Below are 19,385 nucleotides of genomic sequence, written 5' to 3'. Positions count from 1 at the left end.
TCCACCCCCATCTTTCTTTTCATTTTTCCTCTCTAGCTTCCACATGAGAGAAAACATATGACCCTTGACCTTCTGAGTAAAAACATATGACCCTTGACCTTCTGAGTTTGACTTATTTCACTTAACACAATAACCTCTAGTTCCATCCCTTTTCCTGCAAATGACATATTTGCATTTTTCTTTATAGCTGAAAAAAAAACCCCATTGTGTATATAAACCACATTTTCTTTATTCATTCATCCATTGATGGATACCTAGGCTGGTTCCATAGTTTGGCTATTGCGACTTGTGCTGCTATAAACATGGGTGTGCATGCATCACTGTAGTATGATGACTTCAATTCTTCAGGATAAATACTGAGGAATGATATAGCTAGGTCACGTTGTGGTTCCATGCCTAGTCTTTTGAGAAGCCTCCATACTGATTTCCATAGTAATTGTACTAATTTATAGTCCTATCAACAGTGTAAAACTTCCTTTTTTTCACACCTACCATTTATTAGTATTTGTATTCTTGATGGCTGCCATTCTGTCTGGTGTGAGATGAAGTCTGTGTAGTTTTGATTTGCATTTTCCTAGTTGCTAATGATGTTGAACATTTTTTTCATGTATTTGTTGGTCATTTGTATGTCTTCTTTTGAGAAGGGTCTGTTTCATATGTTTGCCCATTAATTGGGTTGTTTGGATCTTTGGCACACACACATTCTTATACTTGGTCACTCTATACCACTCTTACCCACTCACATTTTAGGTCTAGGCTTTATACGTATTTTTTTAAAAATTCCTAACCATCCTCATCCAGTCCAGTTGAAGTCATCCTCTCATCCTTTCTCTCCACATCCTATTCTTTCTTTTCATTCTATTCATCACAATGCATAATTACATATTAATTTGTGTTTATGTTACTTACAGTCCTTGTCTGCAAGAAGATCCATGGAATCAGAATCTTTCATCCAACACAGCAATGCACAGCCTGCACACTGCTTGGCATATTGCAGTCAATAAATTTTAAGATGCAGAAGATAAACAAATGAGAAGACACTCTCCAGGGAATACCTTACAAATGAGAAGACACACTCAAAGAAGTATCTGTTTTCATCATGAGACCACAACTTTTGACCAAAAATCGTAGAGAATTAGGATGCACACCATGGAAGTGTTTTTTAACCTTTATTCATTCACAAAGCAATTATGAGCCAATCTACAACCAAGAGAAAACTCTAAACTCTGAAATAGTAGTAACAGGCTGAACAATATAACAATATTGCCCCTACAAGTACAAGCAAAGTCAATTTTCATCCTGTTCATAAAACCTCTCGGTAAACATACATTTTCTTTCCATCAAAAATGCATTAATAGGATCATGCTTATATGGCTAGTCAGCACAAGAGACAAATGACAATTTATACTGAACTATTTAATTCTTGCAATAGAGTGCTCACAACTCCAAACTTTATCTGTTGACTTTCTCAGTGGCAGTCATTATGTGGCATTGTCACCAATTACATTAAAGAACATCACTAATTTTTAAAAGCTAGAATTACCCCAAAAGTTTTGTACTGTAAATAACATCTGGAATAGTGCATTTAAGCCTAAAATGGCAAGATTACTTCAATCTCTTCTATAGTCCTTTGTGTAATATATGTAGGGAAATGAATGCTATATATATGAGAATGAAATAGATTAAGTTCTTATATTTTTACCTAAGAGTCTATTTAAGTAATATTGATTAATATTTAAATGATTAAAAAATAAATCAATGTTAAATATTAACCTGCACAAAATCTAAAATAAAATGGCCACATTACACCATACTACATTATATGATAGATTAAAAGCAGCTAATCTGAAGCCTTTTTTAAAAGTTTAAAGTTTCCGACATCATTTTCCACCATTCCATCAATTCTTCTTTCTCTTCTTCTTTCCTTTCAGAAAATGACTCCAGTTCAAAATCAACCTAAAGAAGAAAAATCAGTAACATATTGTTATCAAACTGCATATTTTTAAAAATTGAAATAAAAACAATCAGAGCAGTTTTAGAGTTTATAGAATGCACTCAATCCAGCCACCTGAATTAAAGTAGACCCTTAAAAATCTTGTTTAAACAAAATATACTTTCAGGAGGAAAAAAATCAAAAGCCATTACGTTTCAATTGTGCTTTGATCTAATAGCATTAAAGACAGATATAGTTCAACAAAGTCCCCTCCCCAGCCTCTTCCACTTATAAAGAGATGTAACTATAGTGAATTTGATGCCTTTGACTATTCAGGGAGCCCCTTCTCTCTGCGGTGAACTTTCTCCTGATAGGAGGGGGAACATAGAACACAGTTCAGTGGACAGGTGTCACGATCCACCAGGTCCTGCTTTCCAGAATCGTGAACTTGTTAAAGAAACTGACAGAAGCACACATCTCCACACCACTCTCCTTGTGATGTGGGGGGCTTCATCAGGTCCATGGGGAATCCACATACTCCTGCACAAAGGGAGAGTCTAAATGTGCACCCCCAACCCAGTCCTCCTCAGTCTCCCATTCCAGTAGCTGAGAGTTCCTTGATGCGGTCACTGGAACCCTGGATGCTTTGTAATGGGATTATGTATTCACTACCTCCTTGGACTTCAGCCTGTTAGAAAGACTAAGGAGCATCATAGTTTCATGTTTTACAACCTGTTCCTCATTTATTTTTTTTCCAGATTTCAGTAATCCAAATTAACTTCCTGATTTTAATGCTCACACAGCCTGATATACACATACATGTAATCAAAATCAAAACATCAGTTGAAACACTCGAGATATTTTGTTCGCAAAAACAAAGCATTTGTACTCCAAACTTTGGGTGAATAACTAAAATATAATATATTTTTCTCAAGTAAACCTTTTGATTGGAAATACTGTAGGCCACCCTATGGTCTTAATAAAGAGAGTAGTCAAATTCAGCTCTAGAAATGTTGGCACTATCACCATCATCTTAACAAAATTAATTAGTTCTATTTAAATAAGACATAGTTTTTGACAGTGCTTAGCTCATAGTATTTTTTTATTTGTTCTTTTTAGATATACCTGACAGTAGAGTGTATTTTGATGTATTACATATATATGGAGTATACCTTCCCATTTTTGTGCATGATGTGGAGTTACACTGGTTGTATATTCATAGTGAACATAGGAAAGTTATGTCCCATTCATTCTACTGTCTTTCCTATTCCCATCCCGCCTCCCTTCCCTTCATTCCCCTTTATCTAACGCAATGAACTTCTATTCTTTGCCACCTGCACCTCAGATAGAGCATTAATCTCTAGTCTATATAAAGAACTCAAAAAACAACAAAATAAAACAAATGACCCAATCAACAAATGGGTAAAGGAACTGAACAGGCACTTCACAGAAGAAGAAATATGGTCAACAAATAAATGAAAAGATGTTCAACATCTCTAGCAATTAGAGAAATGCAAATCAAAACTACACTGAGATTTAATCTCACTCCAGTCAGAACAGCAGTTATCAAGAATATAAGTAACAATAAATGTTGGTGAGGATGTGGGGGGAAAAGGTACACTCAAACATTGCTGGTAGGACTGCAAATTGGTGCAACCATTATCGAAAGAGGTATGGAAATTCCTCAGAAAACTTGGAATGAAACCACCATTTGATCTAGTTATTCCATCTTCCATATATACCCAAGGACTTAAAAACAGCAGACTAAGTGACATAGCCACATCAATGTTTATACCAGCTCAATTCACAATAGCTAAGCTATGGAACCAACCTAAGTGTCCTTCAACAGATGAATGGATAAAAAAAAATTTGACATATATACACAATGGAATATTAATCAGTCATAAATAAGAATAAAACTATGGCATTTGCCAATAAGTGGATGAAACTGGAGAATATCATGCTGAGTGAAATAAGCCAATCCCAAAAAATCCAAAGGCCAAATGTTCTCTCTGATATGCAGATGCTGACTCACAATAGGCAGTGGGGGCAGAGAATAGAAGTTCATAGTATGTTCTTAATACATGTCAGTTAATGCCTAAAATTGTCTTGCAACTATCACATTTTTTCAGATACTTATTAAGTAAGGCACTATGCTAGGTGCTAGAGATAAAACAAGAGAAACAGGATTCCATTAAGATTGAAAAGTTAGCACATAAAAAATTTAACACTTTTAAGTTATTCCATTTTCTTAAGAATCTCTTCCAAAACTGAGAAATGATCATAGATTTTCACACTGAATGGTATTAAATCATTCAATTAGATCTTGGGCAAATCACTTAACTTTTTTAGGCCTCAGTTTCCTCATCTGTTAAGTGGTCATAATAATGATGGAACCTACCTCACAGGGCTATTGTTAAAATTAAATATGTTGCTTAAATATGCTGGACAATGGTGAGTGCTAGATTCTTACTAGCTTAATTATAATTATAAACCTTAGTTATTATTATGATTACTTACCCCAACAGCAGGGCTATAAGGAACTGCCACTTTCTTTGTTATTGCTAGATAGCCAGGAGCTGAGGCTGTAAGTTTATAGTTTCCAGGTACAAGCAGTCTCCAGTAATCACCATCCTTTGCTGTAGGATAAACAGAACATCAAACCAAAAGGCAGGCAAAATGCATAATTACGCCATCCAAGGAATCTTCACTATAGTCCAGTTCAACCTCTTTGAGTCCCCATTTTTTCAAAATAGATATATGGGCAATGAGATGAAATTCTATAGAAGGAGGTATGAAGCTCACCCTACATGCCTCATTTCTCAGAACTGCTTTAAAGACCTTAATGCTAAATTGTCTAATAAATCTTCTAAGATCATGAATTTTCTACTCATGTCAGGAATCACACAGATAAAAAACATACAAAGTCCCCAATCAAGGGGATCAGAGCATCTGGACACCATGATTTGATTCTTTCCAGGAAAAGATGTGATGGTCTAAGAATCTAGATCACTGTTTCACAAAGGTAGTCTCATCAGAATCCCATGGGCAGTGTCAGAAATTTAGATTTCCATAGGAGGGAGACCTGTAGACCAGTAAAGTAAAGTCAGGGGAGGGAGGAGGTATCAAGGAATGAAATGTACCAAATTATGTTATGTGCACACACAAATATATCACAATTAATCCCACTATAATTATAATGTGCCAATAAAAATTAATTAATAAATCCAAAATTTTAAAAATGATCTGTGAAATAAACTTTTACTTTTTATTATTTTTTTTAAATTAAGATTTCTTTCTTTCTTTCTTTTTTTTTTTTTTTTTTTTTTGGTACTGGGGATTGAACCCAGGGGCACTTAACCACTCAGCCACATCCCCAGCCCTTTTTTTTTTATATTTTACTTTAAGACACAGTCTCCCTAAGTTGTGTAGGAACTTGTTGAGTCTGTTGAGTCTGGCTTTGAACTTGTGATCCTCCTGCCTCAGCCTCCCCAGCTGCTGGGAATGCAAACATGAGCCACTGTGCCCAGCCAAGCAAAAACATTTAGATTTCTAAAGATTCAGAAGAATCTGTCTGCCTGGAGCATCTTCCAGGAACCGTGTTATCAACAAGTCCTTCCAGAGAATTCTTAAAGCAAAATTTGATCTAGTCTCCTTCACTCCCCTGGGCTCCTTCCCCCTGAGTTCCATGGCCCAACATCATATCACACGACTTCACGTCACTCGCTTTTCTCCCTTGGCTATACACAACAGGCAACCACCAACCTTGGATAATTTCCAACTCCCTCCCTCCACGTGGCTGTATACACACATCTATGGTGATATTTCTACATTTTCTAAACACCAGCCTTAGACAGTCATAGTATATTTCTTCTCCATTTCCCTGACCCATTCAATCCCTCATTTTCCTAAACCAGTACTTCTGGAACTATAACAGGGGTCCACTTCAGGCTTTAAATATAAACCTTCCTGCTCAACCTCTGGAGGCTTATTCTAAAGCTAACATTCTTTTTTCCTTCCTCTTTTTTGTCTTCTCATCCCTAACCTCAGGAGAAGCAAGATTCTGCCCATCCTAGGTCAGGTTGTCTTCCCTTCGTCTCACTGACTACAGGAATGAAGAAATCTAGACTTGGGAGATGGTACCAATGGATCAAAGAAATGGCTCTCTCTCTCTCAAGGTTACCACTTGGATATGAATTATGACTCCTGATAGGCACACCTGGAGTTTAACCTTTGCATCCACTCTTTAAAGCCCACTCTTTCCCCTGACAGAATCATGACCTCTGAGACAGGAGTCCCCTGCATTTCTCATTTGAAACTAACCAGTGAAACTTCTTTTTCTTTCTTTCTTTTTTTTTTTTTTTTTTCCCAAAACTTTGTCCTCTTTCTTGGCTCAGCAACAGAGGCAAGGACCAAGCTTTTGGTGTCAAGACATAGGTGCATATCAATAACCCAGGAAACTTGGTAAAATGCACAGTCTGATTCACTAGCTCTGGGGTGAGGCATGAGATTCTGCATTTCTAACCCTCCAGAGTGATGCTGAAGCTGCTAGTAAGGACCACACTTTGAGTAGCAAGGTTCTAGGGGTCAATTCATACTTGCCCCTTTTCCTTGAGCCTCTAACACATTCTCATCCTCCTCACTCACAGTTGGCACTTTACATCTTAATTCACTGTGAAAATAGATAGTCGGGGGAAAAAAATTAAGCCCCCATCCCTACATCTTCCAATCTACCTCTAGGTCCATCTCCTTTCAGCTAGTGCCACATTTATCTTCTATGCTCATAGCAAAACTTATGGAAAGATTGTTGAGTATTCTCTGTCACTAAAGTCTCTCTTCCTCTTCTCTCTTGGACCCACTCTAATCAGGCTCCTTGCACTTACTCCCCTGAAACAGATTTTGTCAAGATCCTCCATACTGCTAGATCTATTCATTCATTCAGAAGAGTCATCTCACTTGATCGACACTTTTTATTACTCCCTCCCTCTTGAAACACATCTAAGCTTCCAAGACCACACACTTCTTTGTATTTGTCTTCGACTTCATTGTTAGTTCCTTTTTATTCCCCTGCCCTCAAAAAGCTGGAGAGTCCAAGAACCCTCAGAAATCATTCCATTTCACCGAGTTATTCCCTCAACTTTTAGATTTTCCTCAACTTTTTTTTTTTTTTTTTTTACATTATGGAATGCAGAGAAAGTGGTATTTACATGGCACACTGGGGTTAACAGAGAAAGCAGGTTTCCTGTGACCAGAGGTATCCATGCCTCAGTTCCACCCTCCCTGAGGGTTAAGGGGAAATAGGGGAGGTAGCCTCTTGGCACAGATTCTGGAGCACCAGTGGGGAAGGCAGCCTGGTACTTAGTGCGATGTTGATAAGTATTTGTCGAATGAATGAATAAATGGAGTTTTAGAGGACAAATGTCGAAGGTAAAAATTAAAAATATATCCAAGCTATAAAAGTGAAGGTTAGGAAAGAAGTAATGATATACAGTGCTTTGGAGAATAAATCAAGGGTTATTTCATTATAAGGTCTGTAAATAGTATTAAAAGTTTATGGCTAGAAAAATATTGTTATCATTTAAAAGATCCCAATAAGTAACCGTTAAACTAAAATGACTGAGTAAATATTTAACAGGAGGAGGTAGATTTTTCTGGGGAAATTCACCACATTCTTCAAACTGAGAAGATGACAATGGGACTTTAAACCTAGAAGGAAGTAACATCACACCTCAATTCTATAATTTCCTGTATCATCCTGAGGAACTCTAGATTTATTTTGAGGATTAAACAAAGAAATGTGAGAGACACACAAGATGCTGGGAGTTACCTTGGCTTCTACTCTTCACTCCCTCCCACAGTCTGCCAACTCTCAGCTCCTTAGAAAAACCACTCGTGGCTGAACTCCAGAGAGTTCATTTTCTTCTGAACAACTGCAAACCCCAGGCAGTGGACAGCACCACCTCCCAGCTCTGGGTGACATCTGGGGACAGGGCGCCACCTGCTGCACTCAGATTTTTACACGCAGCAGAATTTCACTCTGCCTGACCTGCTCCCACAGCCTGCCTAGGTCAAAGCTGGACAGAGACCATGTAAAAGAGACACCAGGCAGCTCATTGTTTGGCTTATAGTATAAGAATTATAATTATGATGATAAAAAATTATTCTGTGGTACACAATGCTAGATCACGGCAAAGAACACCCACCAGATGTAATATCATGGTCTATTCCTTCCACAGAGATGGTTGCATTGGCAATTGGGTTACCCTGAAGGTCTCGGACAAATCCTTTAACTCCTCGGTGTATCTGTGGAGGTCAAGAACAACCAAAAATCACATATTAGAAATGGCCTAAAAAATATGGTTTATATTAAGCATCTTCTTATTTCCTTTTTTCCAGAGGGTATGATTCATAGGACAGGAAACTCAGGAACCTTAGAGGATTCTGATGTGAGGGCCCAGGAACAATTCTCTGAGAATTTTGAGAATCAGCTTATTCCAAAGCTATTGAATGGGAAGCTCTTCTTAGCAAACTATTTACCCTAATTAGCCTTACAATTCTAGTTTCTGCAAACATTCCTTTGAAATTTCCTCCCAGCCATTACAGAATTAGATATCCAAATTACCTATTTTCCCTGAGTTATAAACTAGTCTTTGCTTAGATTTTAGGACCAGATGTTCAATTACTAATCACCACCATTATCAAGAAAACAGGCACAAAGCAGGACTTCTGGCTGTCTACAGTGATCTTTCATCAGACTTTGATCCCCTGAACTGCAGTATCCTCAGATGCAAGCAGTTGCAGGAACTCTCATTATAAACACCATTCCACTGCACCTACAGAGCCAGCACCTGAACATAATGTCACACCTAGACTGATCTCACAGATCTGTGGACAGAGCAAATTCTCATTCCAAGTACTTTAAAGCAGGACTGTGGAATTTCATCCCGCTTCTTCGCAGCTTATTTCTATATGGGATGAATTGGATGCATGCATACCCACCACCATAATGACAATTATCCTCCCTCCTGCTGGCATGATTTGTGGTTTATTTTGTTTTATATTGTATTTATTTTATCAAGAACTGAGACAACTTAAGCAATTTTTAGTTATTGACACCAACTATAGTAAATCCTGTTTATAACTCTAAGAAACCTATTCTGCATTCCCAGCACTAGGTGAGGGAATCTTCTGTGTCCTGCCATTGTTTCTAGTAGTTAATCTTTATTTTCCCTTATGATTAGATATTCATGCTTCTGACCCCACTAATGCAAAGTCGTGTAGAGGGTGGCCACTAGCCCCAGTGCCTAACATAGTGCCAGGAATATAAAAAGCTCAAAACATTGTTGTGGAAATAATATGTGAGTAAAATGTAAAGCACCATATTAAGGAGATATTATTTGATATCTAAGAGGAGAACACACCAAATATCCCCATCTTCCTTCCTCTAACCATTTCTTCAGTTAACTTGGCTCTTGTAGGATCCAGTTAAAAAGAGCTCGCCTAAAAGAAGAAATTCTATAGCAATTCCCACAGATTATTCTAGGGTTAATATGGTTAATCATTCTTAGTTTTGTTTGTGGCAAAAAAAAAAAAAAAAAAAATTATGCTATATGCGACTGGAATCCATTAGTTAAAAAAGTCCTGTGGAACAGTTGTTCTTTAATCAGGCCCCATGATCAGTTGATCTATTCCATAGTAGTCCCTTGGTAAGGCATTGTATGATATTTGACATACGTAAAACAATTCTTAAGCTGATTTTACTTCCAAAAAAAAAGAACTGGTCTTATATGTGTGTTGTGTGTGTATGTAGCACATATATACACAATATGTATACGTGAGATGTATACAATATGTATACACTACATATACACTATATAAGTACATATCATATACTACATAAGTACACTATATATACACACACGTATATTTATTTTTTTCAAAGCATTTGTTTATGCCAAATTACTTTAACAGATTAATCTGGAATATCTGCTGGCAAGTAAAATCACATCACTCTACTTGACTTTAGGCATACATGGCCACACACAGAATGGAATTTAAAGACAGTCAAGGCATTGCAGGCAATGAACCAAGCCTTTATGTCTTTCACCATGACTGCCCCAATGCCAATGCCTTCAATACCACAGAAGGTAGGGAGTTGGCAAGGGGTGACCATTCTGAGTAGGTGAGGTATTTTATTGTGGCAGATTATGAGATCCCCAAAATTCTACACAGACCCCCCCGGAATGATTACATAATGACTGTGGTACAGATCCAGGATTACATCATGAGAGGTGATGTAGCATGAAGATTCCACAGCCACACAACCTGAATTCAAATTCTAACTGAATAACTCCAGGAAAGCTACTAGACTTCTCTGAGTCTCTGATTTTGTGTTTAATTCACAGATGACGGTAGTGATGGTGGTGATGGTGGTGGTAATATAAACTCCTTCTCAGGGTTGTTGTGAGAAATAAGCACATAATTATTACGTGTAAGGCATTATGTGTATAGCAATACAGCTAAATAGTAAACGCTTGATAAATATGTAATGTTGTTACCCGGGATCTAGCTGAGTCTAGGGTAAGAAAAGTGAGGCACCAGAGCATTGAGGGAGACGTTCTCAGAGCCTGATCTCATACTCCTGTGACCCTGAGAGTGAATTCTTCCTTATGTTTTGCACCCTAAGTTTTGTCCTGGCCCTACCTAGGGTGCCTCACAGGGCCACTGAGGTCAGGCTGAGAGATGATCTTAGGATTTCCCTCACCTGCAAGATTCTGCCTCATTTCTCCACAACTTTCCAGTGTGGTCAGTTCTCAGTGAACAGTCTTGATCCACAAAGTCTATGACAGGTGAAAGCCCAATTGAACCTACTGATACCTGCACCTTCACCCAGATCTCCCTGGGCACTCCTCCTACACAGACTATTACCCCCCCCCCCCTGTCTAAATGCTCCTAAATCTTTCATTTGATGCTGGACACTATGCTTACCTGCTCAAGATAGCTAATGAGAGAGTTTTTGTTATCCTCCCAGTAGCTCTTCAGAGTCTCCTCAGGTGGGAACTTTTCACAGCTAAGTTCCACAGTGATCTCAAAACAGTTGCTGCTCAGGTAATTGAAGTCTTGCATTCCTGCAAAAGCATCAAATGGCAAGTCAATATAAGCATGCACATGCACATGTGGTGGCTAAAGCACACAGGCCATTCTGCTGAATTGAGAGCTAAATAAAAGATGCACCAACCTGCACCATCTGGGGGATTTCCCTATGGTAAACCATAGGGAAAACACCTTCCATAGGGGATCAGAACACATACTTGGGAAACTATTACTTTAAAAGCACTAACTCTGCTCCCATAGAGAGCAGGGAATTGGCAAGAGGCTGGCCAGTCTGAGGAGGTAAAGTATTTTATTTTGGCAGATCATGAGATGCTCAAAATTCTATATGGATTCTATTGGAACGGCTACATAAGTAATTATTTAACTTAATGCATTGCTGATGCAGGGTGCAAAAGCCGATGTTAGCCACATTCCATGTTGCTGAAATAGGCTTCAAAAAAGACAAGGTGAATGACTTGATCCCTTCTGACCTAAAAGAAATGCACCAGGGCTGGGGATATAGCTTAGTTGGTAGAATGCTTGCCTTGCACGCACAAGGCCCTGGATTTAATCCCCAGCACCACAAAAAAAAAAAAAAAAAAAAAAAAAAAAAATAAAAGAAATGCACGTCCCTTTAAGCCTCCAACAGGCATGTGAGATAATCTAATCTCTTTCCTTAAGTCCAACCGGTATCATAGTGCACTCCTGAGGAACTGAGAATCCTGATAATGTACTATATATTAATTCAACAATCATTGAGTGTCTGTATATAGGTCATAACTGTTAATGACATTTCAAAATCTCACCAAAGAGAAGATTCTGCATGCAGATAATCTTAATCGAAATTAAATCTCACTTCATATTAGTAGTTGATACTGTTGGTGCCCACCAGATCACTTTTACAAAGCCAGGATACCCATCACAAGCTGCTGTACGTGTTGGCTGCTCCCCTCTCCTGGAGAATGGCTGATAGGATCCACCTAATTTGGAAGGTTATGCTCTCCCATTTCTCACCCCCAATTCTTTCTGACAGCACATAACCAATGGCTAACTGATATGCAGTCACCAAAGTCTGTAGGGAGCCATCCATGTTTAGCAGAATCAAGCTTGCTGAGCCATGGGATACAGAGGTCTGACTCCCAGGAACTGATAGTCACAGGACACTGTTTCAGATAGCCAGGGAGTAGGTGGCCCTGTACAGAGGTGGCTCATCCCTGAGGGAATGCTAATTCTCTCCACAAATGACTTCCCTGACTCCACCCTATCCTGTTCCTCACAGAAGAAGCCCCTCCAGGTCCAGGCCCCTTTACCTGTAGGACTATAAATAAAGGTGAAGGTAGGCTCCTCCATCTTGTTACAGGCCAGATCTGGTATGGCCTGATTCGCTACACCCACTTCCATTTGAAAAGAGTATTGACTCTTGTGTTTATTGATTAGATAAGTTTATTAGTAATAGATTTATAGCTAGCACCATCCTCCAGCAGAAATCCTTTCCTTCATTGATGCTGGATATGGCTGAAACACTGCCAAACTTGCCAGAAAGAGAGATGACCCTGCTTGTGATATGCTCTAGACCCTTCTCCCAGTGGTTCTGGCTGCAGTTGGACCTCACCTGAGAAATCCTCACTCAGCTCTATCCTTTCCCTTTCCCTGCTTCCCTAAGGATTTTCCCAATGTGTGTTCTCTCAATAAACACCCAAATCACTGTCTAAGACTCTGCTTCTAGAAAACCTTACCCAAATCACTGATTTTATTAACCTTGTGGAGAACTAAAACCACCAAAGATTGCTTTGACACTTGGATTATTGTGGGATATAAACATTAACTAATACTAATATTATTATTATTGCTATTGCTAATATTATCACCTGTACTTTACTAATATAGATTATTCAATATTGGGACTATAATACACTATTTGTTCAAAAATTAATTCCAAAGGAATTACTATTTTTTTATAAAAACTGAAGTATATTTTACTTCCCATCTGACATATTCGACTTATTCTAAATCCTAAATCTGACATAGACCTTTGTTCTCAAGTGATAAAAGAACAAAGTACTAAAACTGATCTGATCAAGTGCACACTGTAAATAAAAACAGTATGAACATACACCAGGAAAAAAACCAAGAAGAATATTTTTCTCCAGGCATAATGCAACAAAATTAACCACATCTAACCAATCCCTGTAGTCACTGGATGCTGCCCCAATTCTCTTTTGTTCCCAGGTAGGCATAGAAAATTTTCTTAGGCAAATAGAAAAAAAAGTATCAATATATTTAATCTCACGCTCATTCTTGGTTGAGTCCAGTAGTATCCCACAACTGTTAGTCATCTGGGTGATTATAAAATATAAGCTGTACAAAGTTCATGTTGGGACAAAGGAAGGCAAAAGAGCTGCCTTGGTGGCCAAAGGGACTTCCTCCAGCTGTTGCCTGCATAGAGTCTTCTCCCTTTGCAGACTCTGAAAAACCTACCTGATCTAACAGTGTTTATTAGACTAGTGAATATAAACTAAATAATCCTTGTCAAATAGCCCCTTTATCCCATCATTTAAAAAAATTAAAAGATGTGTGCACCAAGATGTGCTAAGACCACAGCATGCCCTCTAAAATACACACTTACCTAAAGTAAAAGCAAGACTAATTCATGATAAGGACGATATCTGATTGCCTAAGGCCTGAACTTGAAAAGCAGAATAGTTAACAATATTCACTTCCTATTTTCCATTGAATACTTCAGTTTGTTTTTCTTTATTTAACACATCAAATTTTTTTAAATCCACAAAAGCAAAATTACATATTATTCATGCATAAAATTAATGGAAGAATTAGGGGTTCAGTCTACTTCTTAATGACCAAGGAAGACTGAAGATTCTCTAAGTGCAAATCACTCTGTAAATCTAATTGGTAATTATAAGGAATTCAATAGCATAATCAGAGAGCAAAATGGAAACTCACCACCAGGTACACTGTACCAAGCGCCACCATTGGTTGTTCCGTCTACAAAGCTACTGTCATCGTCATTCTTGCGACAGGGAGGCCTGTTGGGGTCAGACATGGCGGGATTGAAAGAAGAGTATGCCCGAGCCACGCTCTGGAAAATGGCATCATCAGGGCAGGAACTGTACTCATGGGCGCTACCTGGAAAATAAATCAGAAGATGCAAGGAATTGACACAGATCAAAAGTCACCACTTGTTTTCTGAAAAGTAATTTGGTGTTGAGCTATTGCTGATGTATTTTTCAGCTACATTGCTATGAGAAAGAGGTGAAGATTTAACTGCCAAACAATTACACTTAGTTATATAATTTCCATTCCTAATACCAAAAAAAAAAAAAATGTAGAAATAAGACAGACTGAAATATGCTGCTTATAAATTGAAAACTTCACAAGAAAAAGGTGATATGATCATAGTACACTGGACTTGGAAGAATAGCAAGATTTCCATTATTTAAATTTTTAATTTAAAATATACACCTATACCATAGCCACTATGAACCACTCTCATGCACACTATTCACCATTTGATTTTAATTTTTTAAAAAAATCTCCTATATGTATTACATAAGCAAGTATTAGGTCTTTTGACCCCATGTATTCTTACTCCTGTATTATAAAATATGCTTGGCCTACAAGTTTCCCGGCTATTGACAAATCACAAAATCTCTAAGTATATTTAACAATGTTTTTTAGCCAGACTGTCTTCAAATCTCCAAGTTTCCAATATCTAAGATCCTTATCCTTTGTTAGCAAAGAGCTTACTCTTCAAAGGTCCCTGAGAAGGGATCCAAAGCAGGAAATTTTCTGGAGCAACAAAAATTAAGCTGAAACTGTCTATCTGGTACAGATAAAGCTTGCCTTGCCTAAAGTTTAACTAAAACTAGTTAGAAGAAAACAAAGGAGTACTTCCCCTCCCTGACACCCTCAGACATGAATCCAAAGAAAACAATGCAAGGGCATGCTAAGTTATGTACAGGGGTTCACATGGGCCCTAATCAAGCACTAGAGGCTACCTCCATTTTTAGGCTCGTACACAAACCTGCATGACCTGTATGATCAATCCATTTACCAGGGGCCAGGACTGAACCAAGTTCAGGACTGCCGTTTTCTCCTTTTCTCTTCTCTAAGTGCTCTCTTAAGGTCATATTTCTCCACTTCAACTTCAAAGAAAGTTATGGTCCTTTCTGCCAAATATGCCAACACTTGTGAAATAGGGGATGTTTATTAAACATATTTATTTCTTTAAAAAAATACATATTTATTTCTACAGGCAAAACTACTTATTGACTAGTAGCTTACAAGACTACTCCAGAAGTCGCCTTATAAACCTTTGTATAGTGGTAGCAAGCCGTAAAACACTTAGAGAAGCAGGAAGGATACCTACCACTCCGAGTCTCATCGTATGGATAATTGGCGACAAGGTCACCTCCGTGGAGATTGGCGGAAAGCACAAAAGGAATATCCATAATCCAATGAATGACAGCCTTGGTCTCAGGGGCAAGCTGTATTAAAGATTAGAGATGAAAAAAGAGTATAAACTTGGTGATCACTGGTTGATCACTTGACAGAAAAGACAGAAAAGGTGAAAGAAAGAGAAAAAGAAAAAACCTCAAAACTATTCGTATTGAGCCACTTTGTGGTTGTTTTTACAGAAAATCAAAAGTTCCTGTAAGAGCAGCGTTCCCCAGGCCTTTCTCAGACTTGTAAAAAAAAATATTTCAGTCACATTTAAATTTCCTTCGAAGTTCTACTTTCATAGGATGCCAGTTTTCACTTTTTTTAGCTTGGAAAAAAACAGTATGCAAATCACTTGGGGACATCATCTGATCTGTAATGGTTCACATGTCTTGATGATTAATATTTAAAAATAAGACAAAGGGAAAAGAAAATGGTTGGACCACAGAACAAGATTCAACCTCTGTGGTGCTTTAAACGTGGGAGATTTCATTTCCAATCTCAATTTTTGCTTACTATTCTTCCAATTTCCTTCAATTCTTCAAATATTGTCCTTATGAAAGGATATTGTATGTGGTTTCTTGCAAAGCTGACTGTAAAATATCAGTTTACTTTCGAATGCTCATCTTGAATTTTAAAACAAAGGCAAAAGTTTCAGGAATTCATATTGTCTTTTGAATGATTCATAGTCCCTCATATCTTGGAAGCAAAACAAAAGAGGGAAGAAATATACACCAAAGAATTCATCTAAAGCCAAAAGTTTGATACTTTTATGTGATGAGTTTTTAAAGGGCAAGAAAGATTCTTAAACTCTAAGTACTTCTGTGATTTAAAAAAAAAAAAAAAAAAAAAAAAAGCTTTTAACAGAGATGTGACCCATACTGTTCTTTTGGACAGAAAAATCTAACAACAGCAATAGCATTTGATGGTTATAAAAAGACCTTGCATTTGTATCTCTGTTCTGTTTATGCATAGCTTTCACGTGCACTATTTTATGGAGCTTCACAACATCTCCATTTCATAGAGAGGAATGTGACGGTGGGTTGTGTTAAACAACATATCCAGGTTCATATGGCTAAGGATTCAAAATCCAGGCTACGAACCCACATGCCCCAGATTATTTTTTTTTTAGCATCTCAGTTTTACTGTATGAAAACTGTCCTATTTTTCACACAGCCGACTTATAATTGGGGGGAAGTGTGATTTAGAATAGGATGCTGTCACTAGGTACCAAAATAGAGTTATATAGGAGGAATAAGTTCTAATGTCCTGCAACTAAGTAGGGTGACTATTGTTTACAATTTATTTCTTAATGAACTAAAAAAGTTTGAGGAACAAAGAAATGACAAATGTTTCAAGAAATGGAAATGCTAATTACCCTGATTCAGTCATTATACTTTGTACACATGTATTGAATGGCTATATATATATAAATATATGTCTATATATATGTCTATATATATTGATATATTATTTTATCAATATCGATATTATCAAAAATATAGGATGTCAGTTTCATCAGTTGTTTGGTTAATGTATTTTATCCTTGCTACAAATTAATGCTCACTGTAGAAAATGTAGAGAGGACAGATAAGCACAAAGGAGGAAATTAACTTACTTCATAATTGTACCATCTAAAAATAGCCTCTGCTAACACTTCTATATGTCTGTTTTTCAGTCCTTCTTAATCCACTGTATAATATTTGAAATGTGATCATTTACATGCCATTTTATGTGCTGTGTTTTTTTCCTCCTCTACAAAAAATAACATACCATTTCATATCACAGAAACCTTTCTAAAATATATATATATATTAATATATATTTATATGTATATTAATGCTGAGTAGTATCCAATGTATGCATCTAGCATTCAAATAAAATTAATAATATTAATAAAATAATGTTAAATACATCTTAGAAATAAATACTAAACACCTTCTGGGTGACATGTTAAATTCCACACCCTCCCACTGAGATAGGGACCACATTTTCTCCCTTTTATAGATGAGTAAGTTGAAATAGAGAAAAGTAGTGACCCAGCCTGGACTCAAGTCCAGTTTGGGCTTCACAACTACCATACTACTAATCCCTAATTGTTGAGTATTGGATTGTTTACTATGAAAATTTTTTAAATATTATCAATACCCTTGTAGTAACCCTTTGTGCATATCTGTACTTTCCTGGGGAAAATCTCTAGAAATGAAATGACTTGACCAAAAGCTAAGCACATTTTTAGCTAAAAAAGTTTAAATAAAATTTTATTTTTAAGTAACACTGTTTAAATTAAAAAATATTCCAAACTGCTTCCCCATAAGTTTGTATTTAGCAACATTATATTAAACCTTCCATCCCTAATCACTCTTTCTAAGAGTACATTTCTATTTTTTAAAGTTTGGCACTCTGATTAATAACAAAAGTTTTAATTAGCCAGAGAAAGCTTTTATGTATTAATTGATCATTTATATTTATTCTTTTGTGACACATTTATATATGTTTTAACCGAGTTTTCTAATGAAATGTATACCTTATTCATTTGTAATAGTTATTTAGTAAAACTTCTACTACATATTACACATATTTTCCCAAATTTGCCATATGCCTTTCAAATTTTGTAATTAAAATATAGACCATAAAGATATTTATGTTAAGAACTATAACATCAAATTTACTGAACTTTTCTTTGTAGTTTCTTTCTTTGCTTTTGTATTTCATTCATAGTTACTACACAGTAACTTGAGTGGCCACTATATGCTAGTTTCTACAAAGGGAATTTAAAAAGTTCTGTTCCCTTCAAAAATTACATATCTGCCAAAGTTTTCTTTTTACTGGTCTCCTACATTTTACATTTAAATTATTTAAATTGAATACATCTAGAATTTATTTTGATCTCTGCTATTTGTGAGATGGACTTGTCTCAGTTTTATTAAATAACACTTTCTTTCCACATTGATCTGATATGTGCCCTCATTATATACTAAACTTTTATACATAATTACATCTATTTCTAGAGTTCAAGTACTTTAAACTAGATCCAGTATAACATTTTTTTTCTTTTGTGATGCTGGGGATTGAACCCAGGGCCTTGTGCATATAAGGCAAGCACTCTACCAACTGAGCTATAGCCCCAGCTCCCCAGTATAACTTTTAATTAAAACAATCTAAAAATAAGTTAAAAAGAAATTAAATAGAAATTCATATAATGTACATTTTTTATAATAAATTTTTATATTTTTAAGCTCAATGCCAACCTGGCATTAGTATTACATGATATGAGTCTAACATAAATTTTTCCACAATATTCTGTTCAAAAGTTTTTCTTTTGCTGCTGAATTTGTTTTCAGTCCTCTTCCGTGTACATCCTTCATTCTCTCTGTTTATTCAGATCCAGTGATTGGTCTGACCAATGAGGCAGAAATCACTGTGGTTTGGAGAACTATTGAGGATTTCAGAAAAGGGGTAGAACTTTAGCATGTCTCAGGAAGGGAAAAAAAGACAGGATTTGGATAGGAGAAGAAGAGAGAAAAGAGAAGTTAAAATAGGGAAGGAGGGAGGGTAACCTGGCCATCTTTGGGAAGTAAGCAGAATATTCCCTGGATGAGGTGTCAATGTTAACAGGAGCTCAGGTGCAAAGTCACTCTGCATGCAACTGACTATTTTGCTGTTTATGATTAACCTGCAAGCATTCAGAACAGTGTGCATGATATGCTGCCATATGTTTACAGGTCTATATGCACATAAAAATAATTTTGAAGGATACATATGAAAATATAAATTTTGCAATAACTTTTTTAAAAAACAGTTTTTGAAATAAGTTCAAAGACACAGTTCTGAATACACAACGTTGTAGGAAGCTCCAAGGCGTGGTTCATTGTTAGTTCTTGTATCATACATACACCAC

At 36.7% G+C, this 19,385-nt stretch overlaps 1 protein-coding gene across 1 annotated transcript in view; it reads right to left on the bottom strand.

Annotated features, from left to right (window-relative positions):
* Positions 1–1,155: 1,155 nt before the first annotated feature.
* Positions 1,156–19,385, bottom strand: part of CPE (carboxypeptidase E) — a 103,733-nt gene continuing 85,503 nt past the window's right edge. The window contains exons 4-9 of the mRNA XM_079143360.1: positions 15,414–15,531; positions 13,988–14,170; positions 10,922–11,061; positions 8,137–8,236; positions 4,454–4,572; positions 1,156–1,956 (exon numbers count right to left, since the gene is read on the bottom strand). Coding sequence (XP_078999486.1) covers positions 1,858–1,956; positions 4,454–4,572; positions 8,137–8,236; positions 10,922–11,061; positions 13,988–14,170; positions 15,414–15,531 — 759 coding nt within the window. The 3' untranslated portion in view covers positions 1,156–1,857. The remainder of the gene's footprint in view (positions 1,957–4,453; positions 4,573–8,136; positions 8,237–10,921; positions 11,062–13,987; positions 14,171–15,413; positions 15,532–19,385) is intronic.

Source organism: Sciurus vulgaris (genome assembly GCF_902686455.1).
Source record: "Sciurus vulgaris genome assembly, chromosome: 5".
In the NCBI taxonomy this organism is placed as follows: Eukaryota; Metazoa; Chordata; class Mammalia; order Rodentia; family Sciuridae; genus Sciurus; species Sciurus vulgaris.
Note: the sequence above shows the minus strand (reverse complement) of the source record. Positions and strands in the feature narration are given on the sequence as shown.